At 38.9% G+C, this 18898-nt stretch overlaps 1 protein-coding gene and 1 long non-coding RNA gene across 3 annotated transcripts; one reads left to right on the top strand and one right to left on the bottom strand.

The window, feature by feature from the left end:
- Positions 1–120: 120 nt before the first annotated feature.
- Positions 121–18887, bottom strand: CNOT7 (CCR4-NOT transcription complex subunit 7). 2 transcript variants are annotated; one of them, XM_024562597.3, is made up of 7 exons: positions 18715–18887; positions 17037–17248; positions 15046–15239; positions 10478–10639; positions 7515–7659; positions 5093–5203; positions 121–3558 (listed from the first exon to the last, which is right to left on the bottom strand). In XM_024562597.3, exons 2-7 carry the CDS (start codon positions 17151–17153, stop codon positions 3430–3432), a joined length of 858 nt encoding a protein of 285 aa, XP_024418365.1. In that variant the 5' UTR covers positions 17154–17248; positions 18715–18887; the 3' UTR covers positions 121–3429. The 2 variants fall into 2 exon arrangements, with proteins under 2 accessions (XP_024418365.1, XP_045053123.1); XM_045197188.3 differs by lacking the exon at positions 10478–10639 and having other exon boundaries at positions 18715–18886.
- Positions 9860–17030, top strand: LOC128779837 (uncharacterized). The gene is made up of 3 exons (XR_008425913.1): positions 9860–9945; positions 11714–11822; positions 15724–17030. It is a non-coding gene; the product is annotated as an uncharacterized lncRNA (long non-coding RNA).
- Positions 18888–18898: the final 11 nt, after the last annotated feature.

The raw sequence follows: 18898 nt of genomic DNA, 5'->3' as shown, positions 1-18898 counted from the left end.
AGTATAACATGCAAACATGTTTTAGAGTTCTTTAAAAACTACACCTGGCGGGAAGTAGATGATGGGAATGACTCCCAGAAGTCATAAAGCAGCAACTGAAGGAAAGTCCGTATACATAGGTAGAGCTGAATCATGATTTTATTGACTTTCTACATGATCTCTGCAGCAATGAGACACCAGCTCACAAGGAATGACGTTAATTGCTGTTCAGCAGAAAACAAAACACAGGTGTGTGACACAAGTGAAATGGGTGCCTGCCAAACCCACATCCCTTAGTACATTTTCAGGAGTTTCTAGCTGTGACCAGCCGTTTTCTGCTCCGTGCGTGCTTTCACCACCACCAGGCATATCACATCTTGGCGGACTCCGAGACAGGTTGTGCTGACTCACTAGCTCCTCAGCTTCTGGGAGACACTCACCCGTTGTCGTTCCACAATCATTAATACAATGGAAACCGATCTTCAGCCACTTCAGACTCGGTGTTGGCTTCTCAAGTAAGAGCTGGACAGTACTCACTCCTTAGGGGCCAAATAAAAACACTCAAAATCATCTGTCTGGTTTTAGAATTAACTGCTGGTTTTGTCAACAATGGCCTCACTCTTCAAGCAGCTGTTCTCACCAAAAGGCTGAAGTTTCCTCCTCTCTAGAAGCCCTTCTCCGGGCCACCGCCCTGAAGAAACCTGTTGTGACTCACCATCAGTGAGTGCCTTTGCTCGGCTACGTGATGGGCTGCTCGCAAGTATCCTCTGGTGGCAGCCACATCTCCATTTTCTGTGTTTGTGAAGAAATGCTGGGATGAGTTACTCCATTTCAAAATTTCTACTTCTCTTAAATGCTGCTTTCCCATGAGTTGGGAATATTGTGATGACGCTTTGGCCTGGTTATGTCAACGTATGTTGTGTTTTTTAGCGTATCATTTGATGAGATAGTGCATACTTCAACGTGCCTTAAAAGCACACCATTCAAAGTACACTTTTCTTGAGACACAATGGGTACGAACTGGTAACAGGAAGAATAGTGAAATACTGCGGCACACTCCCAACGCTGTCAGGTCCCGCGCCCACATCACTGCTTAGGGAGCATACCACGGGGAAACGCGACGTGAAGAGACGGCCACTGGCAGTTCCTGCAGCAGCCACTCCACTTCCCCACTGCGTGTGACCCGTGGACACGGCACATACATGAGCGTGACTGTATTCCAACAAAACTGTATTTAGGGACACTACAATGTAAATTGCATATACTTTCACATCGTAAAATATTAATTTTCTTCCCAGTGATTTTAAAACTGTAAAAACCATTCTCGCCGGTTGGCCACACAAACAGGAGTTAGGCTGGGTTGGGCCTGCAGGCCTTGGTTGCTGGCCCGTGCTCTAGCAGGTCTAACAGGGTGGTGAGCCCAGAATGGATGGCTCAGGAACACTAAAAATGTTCAGCCCAGGGTCTTTTATCCACAAGCTAGACTGAGTAAAGGTTGTAATGTTCCTCTTACTGAAGTTATAAAGTATTGTATTAGAGACAGAAACCAAAACTGATACAAACTATGAAATTCAGCAACTACATAGCTATTCAAATGGCAATCTTTATCATTCTTTTTTTTTGAGGTGATGATCAAAATAAAAGGAAACCAATTACATCTGCTATGTTGCATCAGCTCTAAAAAGCAGCCACATTAAGTTACTCCAAGTGCATTTACTTTGTAAATCTTTCAGAATAAATGCATCCCTGGAGAGACGAATCAGTTCTTAACACCCAGTTGAGGTATTCATGAAGAATAAGCCAACACTGTTGAAATGCAGAAGGCTCGCACTGATTTTTCAGTAATTAGCGGTAGTTAATGAAGTTACTGAGTTCTGTTCAGTTGCCCAAACTAAAAAAAAATCCTCCAAATAAATATTTCCAAAACAAAATTACCAGTCATCAACATATATATGAAAACATTTCTGAAGCCTTTATTTACAAAAGCTTTAAAAACAAATACCCTATGTTTTGCAAATAATGTTTTGTTTAAAAAGGACCACCCAGTTACAGGACTGTAACATCATGAATAACGAATGTACAAGAACAAACCAATCTGGCTAACATTTGGAGATTTGCTAGTATTACTGATTGAAGTGCAGATAACATACATCGTAACTTGTAGTCCATAATTTCCGGGTAGAATTAATGATTTCCAAAATGTCTTCCTACACATGCTCTGGTCTAGTCACATACTCTGCATGGCTAAATATTTCACAGTCTCTTTTGTCAATATATATAAAATAGATTGCAAAGATATACACAAAAAATAAACGTTACACTCCTCAGGTAACTTTAATAGCTATATATTAGCTGTATGTATATTATATAAACATACACATAGCTAACACATATATTTTTGTATTTTATTGTTGTGCACCAAATCTCTCCATTCTTTATCTTTGTAACAACTATGCACGCACGATTTTTTGTCTCCTAATTTAATTTGGTACAAAATATACCTAAAGATTTGCTATCTTTGGACTTTAATGAAATTGATTTGTGGAATCAACAACAAGAGCTCAGAAGTATGGCTATAAAATTTTAAAAAATTTAAAATAAGGGTGAACACTGATGGAGTAAGAAGAAGCAGATAAGGGAAGTGTGCTCTCATAAAACTGCAGCTTCAACATCTTGGGAGACCAGTTTCCCGGCAGACAATAAACATCCAATCACAAACAAGGGATTTTCCTGAAGGGCGTGGTGTAAAGCGGGTTTGAAAAGCTCTCCAGTCACAAGAGCAGCCCGCACGCGGGTGCCAATTAGAAACTGACAAACACTAGATGCGCTTGGAAGATTAAACACTACGTACAGAAACAGCAGTTACTAAGCTCCTCAGTAGTTGGTTTGTTTTTGTAGTTTTGTAGAATTAACCATTTGCACAATGCATGTGCTATATTTCACGGGCCAAAAACAAGTAAATACTTCATAAGTTGGCAGATGGTCATTTTTCCAGCTAAGAGCAAGAAAATTTTCTGCTAAAACAGAGGATCTGAGTCAGAATCACTCTCTAAAGTGCAAAATTGATGGTCCACAATCTCAAATAGCTAAAACTCTTGCAGAATGGAAGGGAGACATGAAACAGGGAAATAAATTACAGTCAGTGCTAGTTAATTTAGAAAAGGGGAAACACAAGCCAAGCTCAAGTCGGTCAAGTTTATATGATGCAGCTTTCCTGGTCTTTTGTCACACACGCCTGTGAACAAGTATGTTAAGGCCAAATTTAATCTGAATGCTTTTCTATTTAAACTCTGAAATAGGATGGTCATACTTAGTACTGAAGGACAAAAAATAAAATGGGATATGAAAGGAAAAAAGTACTGTCTGTTGTTCAAGAGATTCAACCAGAGATAAAACCTATATACAAGCATGTGTGTAGCTCAAATAAAATAAAAAGGACTATATTTCATGTCATGACTGCTTGTTGGCTTCCTCTTCATATGCATTCCCTGTGCCATTCTGTACATAGGATGAACCAGAACCAAGGCCATACAAATGACCACAATATTTGGCATCATCAATATGATCTTCAAAGAACATCTAAAAAGGAATTTTGGAAAAAAAAAAAAAAGATAATTTTAACCAAAAGGTACCACTGGTAATGTATATTTCAGCAACGAAAGTACTGCCTGCTCATTAGCTACAACGACAGCTCCTTTCTATGGAGCTCCTTTCAGTTCAGTAAGGCTGAGCGTCTCAGGAGTACAGAGCTCAGGCAACCAAAGAAAAAGACTACAAAAAATTATATACACACCTTTCAACATTTACACCATTTTTATGAGAATCTGTAACCATGGAAAAATGGCAGACATTTTCATTCCATTAACTTAACAGTACTCGTGAGTGAGGATGGATGAAAACAGCCAACGGTGGCCGGGGGGCAGTTTAGGTAAGCAGCCTCGAGTCTACCTGCAAGACTCGTAAGTTGGCTAAAACAGTCAAAGCCTAAAGGTATTCTGGGCAGTAACATCTGAACGTTCACACTCGGTTACTACCCTTGAAGAAGCCAAGACAAATAAAGGTAACAAATTAGTAGCAGAGAATCCACCATTAACTGAACCACTAGGGTATGTTTTAAATGCAAAACCGAAACTCCAACAGGTTATTTAATTCTCTACTGCAACACTGCAAAGAAGTACAAAACACGGAAAGTATTTACTTTCATGAACAGAGTCCAAATCACTTCTGAACCAACACTACTTGGCGAAACAGCCAGTATGTTTTCTATTATTAATACATTTGTACAAAGTCTCCAACTTCCAAACGATTTCTTAGTCAATTCTTTACTAAGAGGATATACTCAAAAGAATTTAGTAAATACTTCCCCAAAAGGAGAACTTTCTTTGTGAGCGAAAGTCCACTGTATTTCGTTTTTGCACAAAAAATGTTTTTCTTTGTATTTTACCCACAGCAAAGCTCCAATTAAATTTTGTTTTTCTGTACCTAACTTCTTTACGTTTGAAGAATTTATCTCTGCCTTTTACCACTTAAGGAGGGTCTGCTCAATACAATTTCTGATTCAATTACTATAAATCTTATTGAACCCCTTTGGAATTCAAAAGCCCCTTGGTAAGGACTCACTCTACTAAAAAGCACGAGCCCTACTCTACAGATCCTCAAAGTGCTGAAGAACAGAATGAGCAAGTAACATTTTCACCAGCGCTTCAATGCCCAGGGTAACGCAAAGCCAGAGGAAACAACGTGTGGACGGGTTCCTTGAACTGACAGGAGCAGCACTAATACGGTCTGTGGAGAGAAGTCTGGGCTTCTCCCACTAGTAATGTACATGACTTTGGCCTCAGTTTTCTCACCTAAGAACAGTATGTTTGGACATACGTGATTTCTAAGGTAGTTTAAATTAAGTATTTTAGTCTCCAAAGTACTTATTTTTTCATTTCCTTCTAAACTACATTTCAAGACGACTTCCTTTTAAATAGTTTCATTCAAGTGCAGTAAATATGACCTATATGGTACCTCTAATGATATCTTTACTTATTGCCCCAAAACTTTGCCATGAGATTTTTAACATTATCAACCTAACAACCGAGAGAAAAAGGCACAGATGTCTTCATACTTCTCTCATTTTGAAAAAGGCCATTCCTGTGAGCAATGAATCAGATCCTGCCTGATGCTGCGGTCCTATCCGTTCCAGCTCTAACTGTTCAGCAACTTCCTGTAAACCACCCTAGAAGACAGAAAAATTGCCTGTCAAAAGAGAGAAATATTGCAATGCCTGAATTCACAAGTTACACAACTCAGACAATGACCAAAATATAAACGAACTTTCAAATGTATAGATGGACCTTGTGAAGACTGGAAAACCCTTGAGAATGTGAATTGCTAATGTATTGTTGAAAGTGGGTGAAGTTTCAAATACAAAATTAGATCTTCAATGGGCAAATTTATTTTTATCGTATGCTTTAAGGCATGCGATAGCAAGTAACTCTCCTAAAGATGTGGGGGAAGCTGAGCAGGTACAAGGGGACACATATTAAGTATGTTAGTCAGGGCTGTTTTAATGGTGCCTACAGGTACCATTATCAAGTACATGCATAGTCAGTCTGTCCACTGGTCAATTACTGTAAAACTGACTGCAGGGAGTTACTTTCACATTTCCTTGAGCTTCTCAGTCTATCTCTAAATAGTTTCATCTAAATAATTTGTGTAGATTATTTAGATGAAACTATTATGACTAATCAAATCTTAAGAATTCAGTCAGCGCTCAACTATGGTTTTGCTGGTTAAAAAGAAAAAGAGTATGTTTTTATAACTCAACTCCTTAGAAGGGTCTGCTAGCAATCTGCTGAGATCAATACTGACAGGGCTACCACAGAAAGATGGTGAGAGTGAAAGGAAGGAAAGGAAAAAGAATAAAAGTAGAAGGAAGGGAAGAAGGGATGATAGTGAGGGAGGGGATAATAATAATGGGGGACAATGGGAGAGGAGAAAGTATAGAAAGTAAAGCAAGATCAGGAAGAAAAACCAGAACAAATATAAAGACATTCCTCTTTAAATTGTTAAGGCCTCTGCTAGCAAACCAGCCCTTCCACTTATCAGGCTTAAAACAGTGCTTTGCATAGCAGTTGCTTCTGTGCTAAAATTAGCATGAGGATTAGGTGTCACTTACAGCTGCTTAGAACAGAACAGGGTCATTCAGTATGGTGGACTAGAGGTCAAAAAGCACCTTTACCATGAACGTAAATTTTATCACACCAGGATATATTCAGGATATCTGATATACTTAGAAATTTTCCAAAAACATACATATTGAGTAATAATTTGGTTCTCTGCTTCCAAAAACTGTCATACCAGTATCAACTTTAGAAAGCTTCTCCAAAGCTACACTAAAACATTCAGGTCTTGGATTCTCAGCATGTAATACTTTCAGGGTGTGGACTGAGATTCTAGAGCAGTGAGAATATCCTACTGAAAGTTCACCTGAGTCACAGCTAGAAGTCTGCTAAAATTGTACAAAATTCTGCTGCTCTTAGGTGCTACAAACATGAAGCAATCTTTCCTAAAACTTTCCCAAACGATTCTTTCTCTTACGATTTTCAGCTCATCTGGCAAAGTCTCCTATTCAATTCCTGAAATCTTTCTGCTAAAAGTAACATTATCAGTGTTCTTACAGTCTCCTAAAAGAAAAACTACTTGCACTTTAAAACCCAGAAAGGAGAAAACTTGATCAAACTTGTTGCAGGTACTACGAAACAAGCACTTTACCTATTTCCTTTTTTGTCACAGCTTCAACACAAATACACCTGAAACAATAAAACCCCTGTATTCCTTAGGAGCCTGCGTCATCACAGGTGAATTCACTCTTAAGCTAAAGGAGCACTTTTCCTTAATGAAGAAACTTCTCTTTAAAAAAAATGTTCAAAAGCAACAAATTATTACATATATTAAACAATGTCAACGGAAGTTACTGTCCAGATAGGACTTTTATTTACTATAGGACTTATCACTAACAGTCAACACCTTTGGGCTGGGGAGGAAACAAAATGCTTTCAGTTATATAATTTAACCCTAGGAACAGACCCTAGGACTAGATGCAACAAAATAACCTCTGGCGAAGATCAGCTGCAGGAGAAGCTCGCATTACGCCGTGCACACTGCTGGCCTCCTTGGAGTCTGTCTTGCATGGACAGACGATGCGCACGTTGGGAGAGGGAAGACTTGCGGTTTTGTGCGTGACAGCAGCACAGTTTCGGTGCTGGTTTATCATTTTCAGTCTGGCAAGCAATGACAACAATCTGATCCTTGGTTTGAACTTTACCGAAAACATATTCTGCCAATATATATTAAAACTTTGTAAAATAATTTCCTAGAAAGCATTATTTATGCAAAAAAAAGAATCAATTATCAGATAATATAACTGCACTTAATATAAAAGTCAAAAATATGATCTGAATCAATATCCCAGCTTAGGACCCTATATGTCAATCACTCAGTCTCAATTGTGTGCTGATTACAGATAAAGGCACTGGAAACCTTACTTTGAGATTTTTGCAGCTCTTCATGAGGTACTTCACATCATAAATGACAGGAAAAAACAATCGAAGGATCTCAAAGAAGTCAAGTTCTTCTTCAGGCAAGTTAGAATTGGTCAGGATTTTGATTAAGTAGCCAAAGTCATAACCACTACAAAAGGGTTAAAAGAATACAGAAAGAACTATAAATACCACAGAGATGAAAAACCTTTTCTGGTACAAATTTTAAGTGAGTCACACTGTAGGCAAAAAAGGAATCGACAAAAAAAAAATAAATAAAAGGTGCACAAAAACAGAAAATAAACATTCACGATTGTAATGGAAAATGTCATCACCTTACACAGACCTTGTCACTCATCCCTCAGACACCAGTATGCAAACCTCTAGCACCACCCCAAGCCTGTTGTCACTAAACTGCCATTTTGCTGACCTTTGCATAGAGAAATAGATGTCTAAAAAATTTAAGTAACTATGGAAATGAAGAAATAACAATGACTGCAAACTTGGCCAAAACATCAAAAGGTAGCAAGAGAAATGGCATTTGCGAGGCAAAAATAATGCAAATCTTCCCATCTTTTACAAATAAAAGAGGTCACATACATCAAAATTTCAAAGAGTTAAATTCCCGACCCAGGGTATATTTACTTCCTTTAACTGACTTATTAATAAGTACCCTCTTCCCTCAAAATTCTGTTCCTATCTCATGACGGCTTCCCAACAGACACTAACAGGAAGGTTGCACATAAAGTGAGTGAAGGCAGCAAAGGCCAGGAACTCTCTAGTGAACAAAATACAAAGCCCCCTCTCCAATCAAGGTCTCCCACACCTGTAGTTTGGCTTCTCCCACAGCTTCACAACTCCCTACATGCCTATGTCACAATCACACACCTCATTTCCTGTCCACCTTTCTTCCGAGGGCCACTTACAGATGCCTTCCCCAAAGAGCCCGGCTCCCACAGAGTTCTTACACAAGTTGTTTTCTTGTACTATCCTTTAACATGCATGTGTTGTTTTCTCCACTAGTTTAAAGGGCAAAAATCATATTAAAATTTTTTTTTCTTTACTGTACATGGTTGGAACTTAACACTTGATGACATACATTATTAACTTGTCTTCTGGGGAAGATACAAAATAAAATTTCTATTTAAGTTCAGAATTTTACTTCTACTGGGGGCTTAGGGAGTGGGTAGAGGTGGAAGAGGGCATAAGGGAGATAAATGGTGATAGAATACATAAAAATATACAAAGATTTTTACTTATCTAAGAGAAAAAAAAAAGCTTTACCACTAAAGACCACTTAGAAATATCAAGGGATAAACAATACACAGCAGAGACCTTTAGGTTTCTGTAACTGGCAAGAAAGTGCTCTGCTGTCAACCGAAAATCGAAGTCAATACAGCATTTGCTTACTGCTGGCAGAAGGAAGATTCTACTGGAGTTTAGGGCTTACAGTTTCTTAAATTAGTATTTGCCTTCTACAGATAGATTACAATATGGAGAAAATATTTAATGATATTTTCTAGAATAAAACCTTAACATACGGCGAGAAGTATTCCAATACAGGAGTCTGATCTAGACTGAACTCTAAGATGACGCGGACCTTCCTGTTTTTGTTCATCTTGCTATCCCCAGTGCGTACTACGTACTATTTGTTCACAGTAGTTTTTGAGTGAAAAACCATGCTGTATATAGTAAAAGGGCAGGACAATTCTTTCCCATGCTTTTGTATCCTCCTGATCAGGAACGTAAAAGAAGAACTCAACATTCCTCAAATTAACAGGGACTTAAATCTTGTTTCCTGAGACACAGGCTCAAGTGGAGGGGAGCGGAGAAAAGGGCACAGGTGACAATTAGTATGTTCAGTATCTCCAAATCAGAAACCACTGGTCAGCAATGCGTCAGAGTCTACAACACAAGTAGTCCTTCACTCTAATCATTCCCCAGGCCGGGGCTGAAAACGGTGAAGTATGTGGGAGGCTCTTATTTTAAAAAAAGGCGGGGGAAAGAGAACCAGTTGTAAGAACATTAACATCTGCATAATACAACACTTAAAAAAAAACATTAACAAAAGGCCAAATAAAATCACAACCAAAGCCACTTTTAGTCCCTAGGATGCCAGTTTAATTTAGTTTACTTAAATAGGCCTTTTCTTTCTCTTACCCAAAGTCTGTTTTTACAAATGAAACTAATTTCCTTACAGAAATTCTCTTCAACTAGTTTTACCTTATAATAACAAAGAATTTAAAACCCACTTTCTGAGAATTTACTGCGAGTAAAGCACTGAGTTAAATGTTGTTATTGATCTGTCCAACACACTAACCCCTAGTTTTCTCTGTTTTCTCCATAGCACTTATCACCATCCAATGAACCATAATACAAATGTCATCATTTAGAAAAACCGTGTGCCTACTCCCACCAGAAGGTAAACTCCACAAAGGTAAGGATTTTAGTTTGTTTTGTTCATATCTTAATCCCTAGAATTTTATCACAGGACAGGCATATGGTACATGATAAGTGTTTCTTAATGACTGAATCATTTCACTTAGGCTGGGTAATACTAAATTACTGTAGGTAACACATTCCAAATGGCACTGCTGCATTTAAACCAAGGCCCATTTTCCCAGCCTGTACCCTTCCCACTATGCAATGCTGTCTCTCTCTCGGGCTAAAAATGGGTCCCGTATTATTAGCCTTTAAGTAGACCAACATCAGTCGCTTAGAGAGTTAGGAGACTGCTATATGGTGGCTGATTCTTTTAGAACTAGGCCTGAAAGTGCTGAAACAGTGACCCAAGCCGAGCGTGAAGCAGCCAGGAAAGGCCTCCACATATGCCATTTTCTTTATTTATCTTTTCCCATTTATTTATTTTTTAAAATTTTATTTTATTTAAGCATTTCACTCGAAACTGTTGCAGTGTGAGGCTTTGTGTGGCAAAAACACACATGCCATTTTCAATGCAATCTTTTTACCTATGAAATGATAACCATTTGACCCCTTCACAGAGGACCACTCCCGAAGTCATAAGAAGTTCTGCAAAGTACTGGGTCTCAATTCCTTCCTCTTCATGCTTTTTAAACTGGATACCAGATGTTGTTAGTAGCTCTATAGAGTCTTGGGCATACATGTCTTCCCTGGCAGGAGAAGAAGAAACACAACATTCAAAAGTGCCATACTTCAAACTGTGCTTCTCAACTTACATCCACAACTACAATGCCACAGACAAGACAGAGGACTGGCGGGGGTCCAGTTGTTTCAATGTTTCTCATATATGGAAAAGAACATACAATTTAAGTATAAAGGCCATTATTTCAGAAAAGTGTGCACACGTTAAATAACCATACCAAACAGTCGAAAGGTGAGATTTTAAACGCTGCTATCACCCAGTTAAACTGACTCTGTACTGAAGAAAAAGGAGGTGCCTCCTCTTACTGACAGTCAGCCTTAATGATAATCAAATGGCCCCAACGTGGAGTAAACTGACCAAAATAAAGGACTGTGCTATCACATCAATCATTTCCTCTTCTACAATCTTACTCTTAGATTATCTTCTAAACATCAAGCCAGGAAATCTAAGTATAACGAAACAATCCTTCAAGACTTGACTTTCTGAGTACACACAGGTATCCAAAATAGTAAGTAAGTGATCAAAATGAAGGTATATGTTTCTGAGAATGAAAAGCATTTTATACACTGTCCATTAGACTGTTCTTTTTATTTACTTTTTAAATTGTAAGAATACTGCTTTCCATCATTTAGCAAAAGACCACCCTAATAAAAGCTTTAACAAAACTGATTAAACTGAAAGAAACATCACACTTGAGCCAAAATGTAGTCTTACAGTCTCTTCTCTGGAAATCAATTTGCTTCCAAATGTCTTTGGAAAATAAAACTAGCCACTGAAATAGTTAAAAACAGAGAAAACACAATTACTGTCAAATTTCCCCCTTGGAAAGCCCTTTAGGAAGAATATCTGAATAAGCCCAATACAAGTTTTTTTCATTGAACAACAGGTATTACTGGTCTTACCGTACTAGAAATGTGTCTCTTAAGCAACTAGAATCTCACTCATCAGGCTGTGATACTCACACGGGAGGCATGTTTTAGCAATTATAACCAACCAAAGGCTTATCTTTCTCCAGACTCACATTATTCTGGGCCATATGCTTGCTTCTACTTTATTGTCTCTCTCTCTCTCTCTTCCGCAGAGTGTAAGCTTCAGGAGGGCAATCATTTTTGTCTGTTTTGTTCAATGCTATATCATCAAACCAAAAAATATGTGAAGTGGAAAACTTCATATATGAAGTTTCTTCAAATGTGAGTACTGCACTGTTTACGTCAGCATTTCCCAAACTTGCCCAATGAGAACAAATCATGCAGAGAGCTAACCAGAAACACGGACTCCCAAGTCCCATACCTAGACCTACTGAATCCCAACTCTCAGGAGAGAGACCGGAGTGACTACTTGGGGTGTTTTACGACCAAGTTGGTAAACAAAACATGTGCATGAATTTTTTTTCTGCATAGTTCATATAGCACAATTCAAGTAAGTTAATGTGCTGTCATCTAAATTTGACTGGGCTAAATATTTTATCATTTGGAATGAATTCCATGCTTTGTAATACCTGTAATTAGAAAGCGAAAGCTGGGAACCCTCCAACTTTGACAAAAATACGCGCCGTGTGGTAAGGGAAACTCCCTAATTGTTACGACCCAATTCTGTAAATCAGCAGAGTGTCCCTTTTCCATGGTGCCCATTGCAAGTTCTGAAATCACTCCACCCTGCCTTCCCCACCCTCAAAAATCCTAGCAAATGTAGGAAAATATTAACGTATTCTAATCTCAAATAAGTAGCCTAGTTATTGTTGACATAGTAGAACTGCTGTGGCTAGCTTACTGATAAATCAGTCTGTTCAGAAGAACAGCGATGCACAGTAATGGGATCACACCTAACACTACTCAGTTACTGAAGCTCACGGTGACAAAACACCCAGTTATGATAACCAAACAGAAATGAAAGCCATGTACAAATCTCTAAACATTTTTTTCCAAAAAAGCAGAAGTACAACACTGCACATCTTAAACAATATCCTGAAGTTAGAAACAAACTCAAGCAGGTAAGCTACATTCAGTACATGCATTGAAGTTACCTCTACCTACAACTACAAACGTAGCCTACCACACAAATTCGCACTTTTAAACTGCAGGTTGGAGATTTTCAATTTAGGAATACCCTCCAAACTCAATGCACGCCTGGCTCACCACCAGTTTTACTTTTTTAAAATTATGCTGAAAATCATGAGTAAGAGGTAAGTAAACTGCAGTACAGATTGTGGCAAGGACGCAGATAGTTACTAAACTTAGTATTTAATGAACCCAAACTGGTAAGAACACCAAGACGCTCCCAAATCTGCAAAGGCTGTGAAGGCTGTGAGCAGCCTGCACCTCCCAGGCTGACAACTCTCCTACACCCTTCCACAGCCTGTGCATTACCTGTAAAACAGTACAAGCCTTTTGTCCTTCTACCTATGGCACTGCCCATCTCCCTTGCACTGCCACCTGCCTTAAAGGAAGTCTTCCTTTCTGTTACCAAGAAGCCACAATCCCCTTATCTCTATCACACCATTCAAATGATTCTCTCAAATACCAAGAATTACTGTAATCACCAAACTGATGACTCTCTAAGAAATTCATTCTATCCCTTTTGACTTGTCAGTGGAATCCTGCTCATGGCTTTCGTTCCTTCTTCGCAGCTCATCAGTATCCCACTTCAATTTCACGGACATCTCACCCCAGATTCAGTTTCGAGATGGTGTTCACATATCAATCAGTTTCCAGTCATTCTAGTTCTTGGACTTTAGAAATAGGGAACAGAGAGAAGAGGTATGGGAACACTGAGTTATAATGACCGTGACCACCTTTCCTCAATTCTGTATCTCTGGTGCCCAGCACAGCTGCTGACACATTCAAGGCACGTAACAAGAAGTGAATGTCCATCTTTCTTCGAAATATTCAACATCCTGTTCAAAGCCCTCTGTCTCCATGTTAGGAAATACCGGTTTTATCTTCCAACTGACCTTTTCTACCTAAATAGCATTTTTCATGATATCCTTCCCCTTAAACATCTCCCAAGATGTTAACGCTAATAGAAATGGTACAGCAAATGTACAGTAGCCCTCTCTATAAAAGAAAAATGGTTTTCAGAGATTGTAATAATAAAGCAGTTGTTATTAGGACAAAGATGTTTCTAGATAAGAAAAATGTCAATTTTACCAAAACTGAGACACAGATGGGTCACCTCCTACTTATGTACTGAGATCACAACAGCACTTTAGTTAAAAACAATGTTCTAATAATGACTAGTTTAGAAAAAAGTAGCATGGAACAAATGAAATGATAAAGAAATAATTTTAAAAGCCATTTTCTGTATTTCAGAGCTATGGTACTTGTAAAAGGTTATTATCAGTTTGAATAGAGACCTTTTTTTTACTCTTTACAAGGTTCTGGAAAGTACTTGTTTAAATCCAACAGAACAAAACAGGGCATCAGGCCACACACGATGCAATTATAAGCCATACTATTGCAACGCTGACACAACTACCCTGTAAAACTATCAGTCTTCTCTCCTTTACATCTTAAATGCTCAGTATCACATTATTCTACAGCGAATGGGACGTTCATGCACTGGCACTACCCCCAATTGTCCCACGTCTCCCTTTACTATTTTTCTTGTCAGATGTTACATTATATTACACAAGTACACGCTGTGCAACAGGACACTGCAACATTGAAATATACCCTGGATGTATTAAACATTTCCCTAACTTGCAGTCAGTTTGTAAACAGCCCTTGGCCCAAACAATCTACATTCCCTAAGCTGTCAAGGCTACTCTTACTCATGAGAGAGAAGGGTTACAAGTAAGGAAACTGGGTTTCGACCCAGGGCTTGAGTTAGAATTCAGATTCTGGAAGACAATCTGTCCAATTCTGAACTGTTTCTGAAAGAAACACCAGGTTAAAGGACACTATTACTTCTGCTATATGCTATAAGAGGTTTTGTGAGCTGAGCTGGGAATGTAACCATTATATAACATTGCGTTGAAAGGAAAACACACCCAAGTTTCCAAGAAATATCGTATCACCTTTGACATGTAATCTATGCATAAACTGGTATATGACTGTTACAAAAATCTCTTCACATGCAGCACAACTATTAAAGTGAAACTAATGTTCTAATATTTTTTTTCTATTAAGAAGTATTTTCAACATCCAAGTTTTCCAAATTTCAAAAACATGGCAGTCATACTTTTCATGTAACATTTCTAAAATTCAAAGTACATGAATTTAGAGTGTTCTTTATTCAATTTTTTCCTCTTATAATAAAAAGAAGAAACCTAACCTTTGAAATTTGAGGTTTTAAGTATTTCCAGGATAACTATGCTATATTCAGTTAGAATTTCATTCACTATACTCAAGGGAAATCAATTTCAAAAATCAAACTAAAAAAAAATAGTTTGGATTATATTTATTTCCCACTTACGTCAAATTAAATTTAAAATTAAACTGCCAAGTTGAAGTTCCTGGAGGGTATTCTCCTTGCTCATTCATAAATGTCAGTCCTAGCTGAATTATCTTTAACAAGTCTACATTACACCGCAGTAGTTGGTACTGATAGTCGGCATTGCTCCTGAATTCTCCAATAGGTCTTGCAACCACACCTGGAAACTCGGTGTCCTGTAAAATAGTTTTAAAATTCATTATTTACTAAAAACCACAGTCCACAAATTCCTAGAATAAATAACCAATTTTTGGTACAAATCAAAGAATCCTGTCATAGATAATATTCTACACATATTCCATTACAAAGTACCTTTTAACTAAGAAGAGCATTGCTTTTTGGAACCATAAAACAAAACCCTACAAACTTAGTGAGTTTTTTTAACTTTAAATCTCGTATCAGTAAATAATTACTCAGTATAAGATACACATGATAAATGCAATCAAATACTCTATTCCCCGAAAAAGAGGAAAAAATCCTAAATTGATATTTCTCAAGGGGTATGTAAAACTATTCTATTCTAATGTTAAAATCAATAAAGAACTGGTCAAAAAGAATGGAAAATGCATATTTTCCAATTGCTTTTCACAGGCAAGGTTTACCCAAACATCACACCCTCCTAATTTCTTGAGCTGTAACAGCACTCTCTCTATATTGCAGAGAAACCCTGTCACCAAACACCGCATGCCAGCCAATCGCCCCTGTAGAACGTTATCACATCTCTAATGCTGTCACTCCTTATCATCTGAGAAACATGTGATCACTAGCAATTTCTAATGGATTAAAAAATTCAATTCTAACTATGAGTAAGTACATCTTTATTATTAAATTGAACATTATCTATGTATACTCAAGTATTCACATTTTAACCAATCAATTTGTCCTTCTCCATAGAAGCATATTTACTTGTATTAAAAATAATGAGAAAATGATACATTAGTTTAGCATTAAAGTTCAAATTAGGAAGCCAAGAGCAATGTCTAAATACCAACTCACTATAAACAGTAAAGACATTAAAACTTGTTTAAATTCAGTCCAACTCAATAACCACTTTACTGGATGCGATGTGTTATGCCAGGTGCTTCACAAAACTAATTACCTAGAAAACAGTAGAGAAGCTATGACAGATGTACAAGGCACAGTAGTAAAAAGCAAAATAGTTAACTAAGACAGTCTACGCAGATTGAATAGTGCATGCAAAAGCAGAGATGCTTAACAGCAGTGTGCTCATGGAACGCTACTGATAATTTATAAATAAATAAATAAATAAATAAATACCAAACAAAACACTAGAGATCAACAGTGTTTCACTGGGAGAGCTGATATATTTTTTTTGTTTGACAACGACATCCAGGAGTTTGCTAGCTTAGGGGAGCCCATCTGGAATTAACAGTCAGGCCGAGCCAGGCCCTAACGTTCTCCTGGTGAACGTAAACAATGAATGTCACACTTCCACATCAGACAAGGCCGCTCTGTGACCATGACCACACACAGACAAAAACACAAACACTGTCCCAACCACAAAAATGACCACCACCCTTCTTTCTTGCTTAGTGACTGACTCGTTGCTTCTTTAGAGCTTTGGACTTACTCTCGTTTTCTCTCACTCTATTGTAGTTAACACTTATTAAGATACCCTATCATGGAATTACCCAAGCTTCCCAATAGCATCCAATCCAGAGCAAAGCCCTGCTTCCTTAATTCCTACCTAAAACCACCTGACACAAGATTCTGCCAATGGTATGCATTTTCCCTCACTCCAAAGGGTAATAAACCCAACTTGTCATACTACAGGTGTGTTCCCAGTGACCTCTGGTTGGAGGACATAGACAAAATTTTCCTTGTGCAATTGTAATTAAATTGATCCCTAAAAGAAAACAAAAATCAACCATAAAGGTTGAATCCAAGACTTTCAAAATCCCTCTTCCCCTTTTTATCAGCAGCATTTTAAGGATATTTGATCGTAGGCATACCATAGCAACGTAATTATATTTTCGAATAACCTGACGAATTTTCTTCATCTCTTCATCCAGGTTGCAAGCCCAAACTTCACAAATTCTTTGGCTATGATCTACCGTTGCTGCTGGCATAGTGAGGGCACAAGGAGTCTAGCTGCCAAGCATCAAAATGTTATACTTGATTGAAGATTCTGTTTCATAAAATACTTTATCCTTTATTTGTGTACCTGTCAAAATAAAACCAAAATAAAATCCAGCTATACCAGAAATCAGAACTATAGAATAACTGAATTGATAGAAACCAGAGAGATTATTTATTCAAAGTCCTTGATCAGTGAGAAGACCACAGTTTAGGAAGTGACTTGCCTAAAGGCACACAGCTAATCAGGATGGAAAAAAGGACTACATACAACACAGGTTTCCTGGTTCTGGTATCAGTTACAAAACACTGTGTTTTACGGGTACATACTAATCACTTCTCACTAATTGAAGACTGCTCTGAATCCCACCTCGCTCTCTGAATAAAAATTGGTAAAGACAGCCATTTTCAGACAAAAATGAAAAGCGAAATACCAATACTCATGGGAAATCAGATGTTACTAGGACAGAAGTACTGTTTGCTTTTATTCCTTATTAACAGAACATTCAAAATCTGATTTGATTTTAAAAATCTCCTTTAGTGACATTTATTTAAGCCTGATTGGAGGGGACAAAAGTAAACCAAGTTAAAAAAAAGACAAAAAACTTTCTGAGCAGTAACTTATAGACATGGAGATTTAATGTCAACAACTGCAGGAGGGAGAAAGAAAGACATTTCTGATGGTTTCTTTCTAATTTCCCAAAAATCAGAGCAGTTTCCCTGGTTATCAAACACACATCTCACGTTGCTGGACTATATACACTGGTTTCATGTTATGTAACAGGAAAGACCAGTATTTTGATTCTTGAGCTCCTTCACTTTTCAGTTTGAGTAAGAAGCATATCAAAGGTAAAAAAAAAAAAAAAAAAAAACATACTTCGAACTCCCCCCGCCCTTTCTAAACTCGGCAGTCCCGAATGTAACCCAGTGCTCTGAGAACAGAAACCGAAGATGCAGGAGATCCCTCCTTCACAACCCTCCCCGCTGTGCTACACACACACTTTGCAAACACCCTGTAGTGGAGCATTGCCTTTCTCTACCTCTCTTCCTGCTGCAATTCCAAAGGCGAATAGGCATCAGAGACCTCATTACTTCAGGTAGCATCTCCGTACTGCAGGCTCCCAAAGAAACGAGAGAGCAGTACAGAAACATTCAAGCCACAGCTCTCTCTGCTGGCAGAGAGCCAGTGTGAGGTGCTGATAACCTTTACTGGAGCCAGATTGACTCCCAAGTACCGCTGCATGAAGGAATCCCAGAAGCGGAGGATCTAGGCCACCGCCCTCCACTCCCAATTTTCATCCCACCACATCGAAGCCCCAGGTACAAAGCCTTTGCGTCATCACTCCGCGCCAGCCCCCCGACAAACCCCAAGCCCCAGTTACCATCCCCCGCTCCCACCCATCCCCACCGCCGACCCACCACACAGCTCTGGGCTTCGCTAGCCTCGCTCCAGCTGGCGCCAACGCGCACCCTCTCAGGTTCGCTGTCCCCACCCCCTTTTCCACTTCCCCAGCCGCCCCTCCCCCCGCAGGCTGCGGCAGACGCGGGATCTACTTGTGTCACTGAGCTCGCGCTTCTCCTCCTCCTCCTCGCCATAGAGACAGCACCCAGCGGCGGCGGCGGTGGCGGGAGCGGCGGCGGCAGCGGACGCCCCATAGACACCTCTCGCCCAGCAAGGGGGGAAGGGGAGCCGGAGCTGCGCCGCACCGTGCTGCGCCGTCGCTGCTCGTACGTCCTG

Source organism: Desmodus rotundus, chromosome 13 (assembly GCF_022682495.2).
Source record: "Desmodus rotundus isolate HL8 chromosome 13, HLdesRot8A.1, whole genome shotgun sequence".
NCBI lineage: Eukaryota > Metazoa > Chordata > Mammalia > Chiroptera > Phyllostomidae > Desmodus > Desmodus rotundus.
This window is presented reverse-complemented; position numbering and strand designations above follow the sequence as displayed.

Excerpts from the sequence above, each read along its gene's own strand:
- CNOT7 (XM_024562597.3), bottom strand. The coding sequence starts at position 17,153 with ATGCCAGCAGCAACGGTAGATCATAGCCAAAGAATTTGTGAAGTTTGG. Across the intron at positions 15,240-17,036 it reads AATATAATTACGTTGCTATG|GACACCGAGTTTCCAGGTGT; the intron begins GTATGCCTACGA and ends ACTATTTTACAG. Across the intron at positions 5,204-7,514 it reads AGAGCTGCAAAAATCTCAAA|GGTGGTTTACAGGAAGTTGC; the intron begins GTAAGGTTTCCA and ends TCTGTCTTCTAG.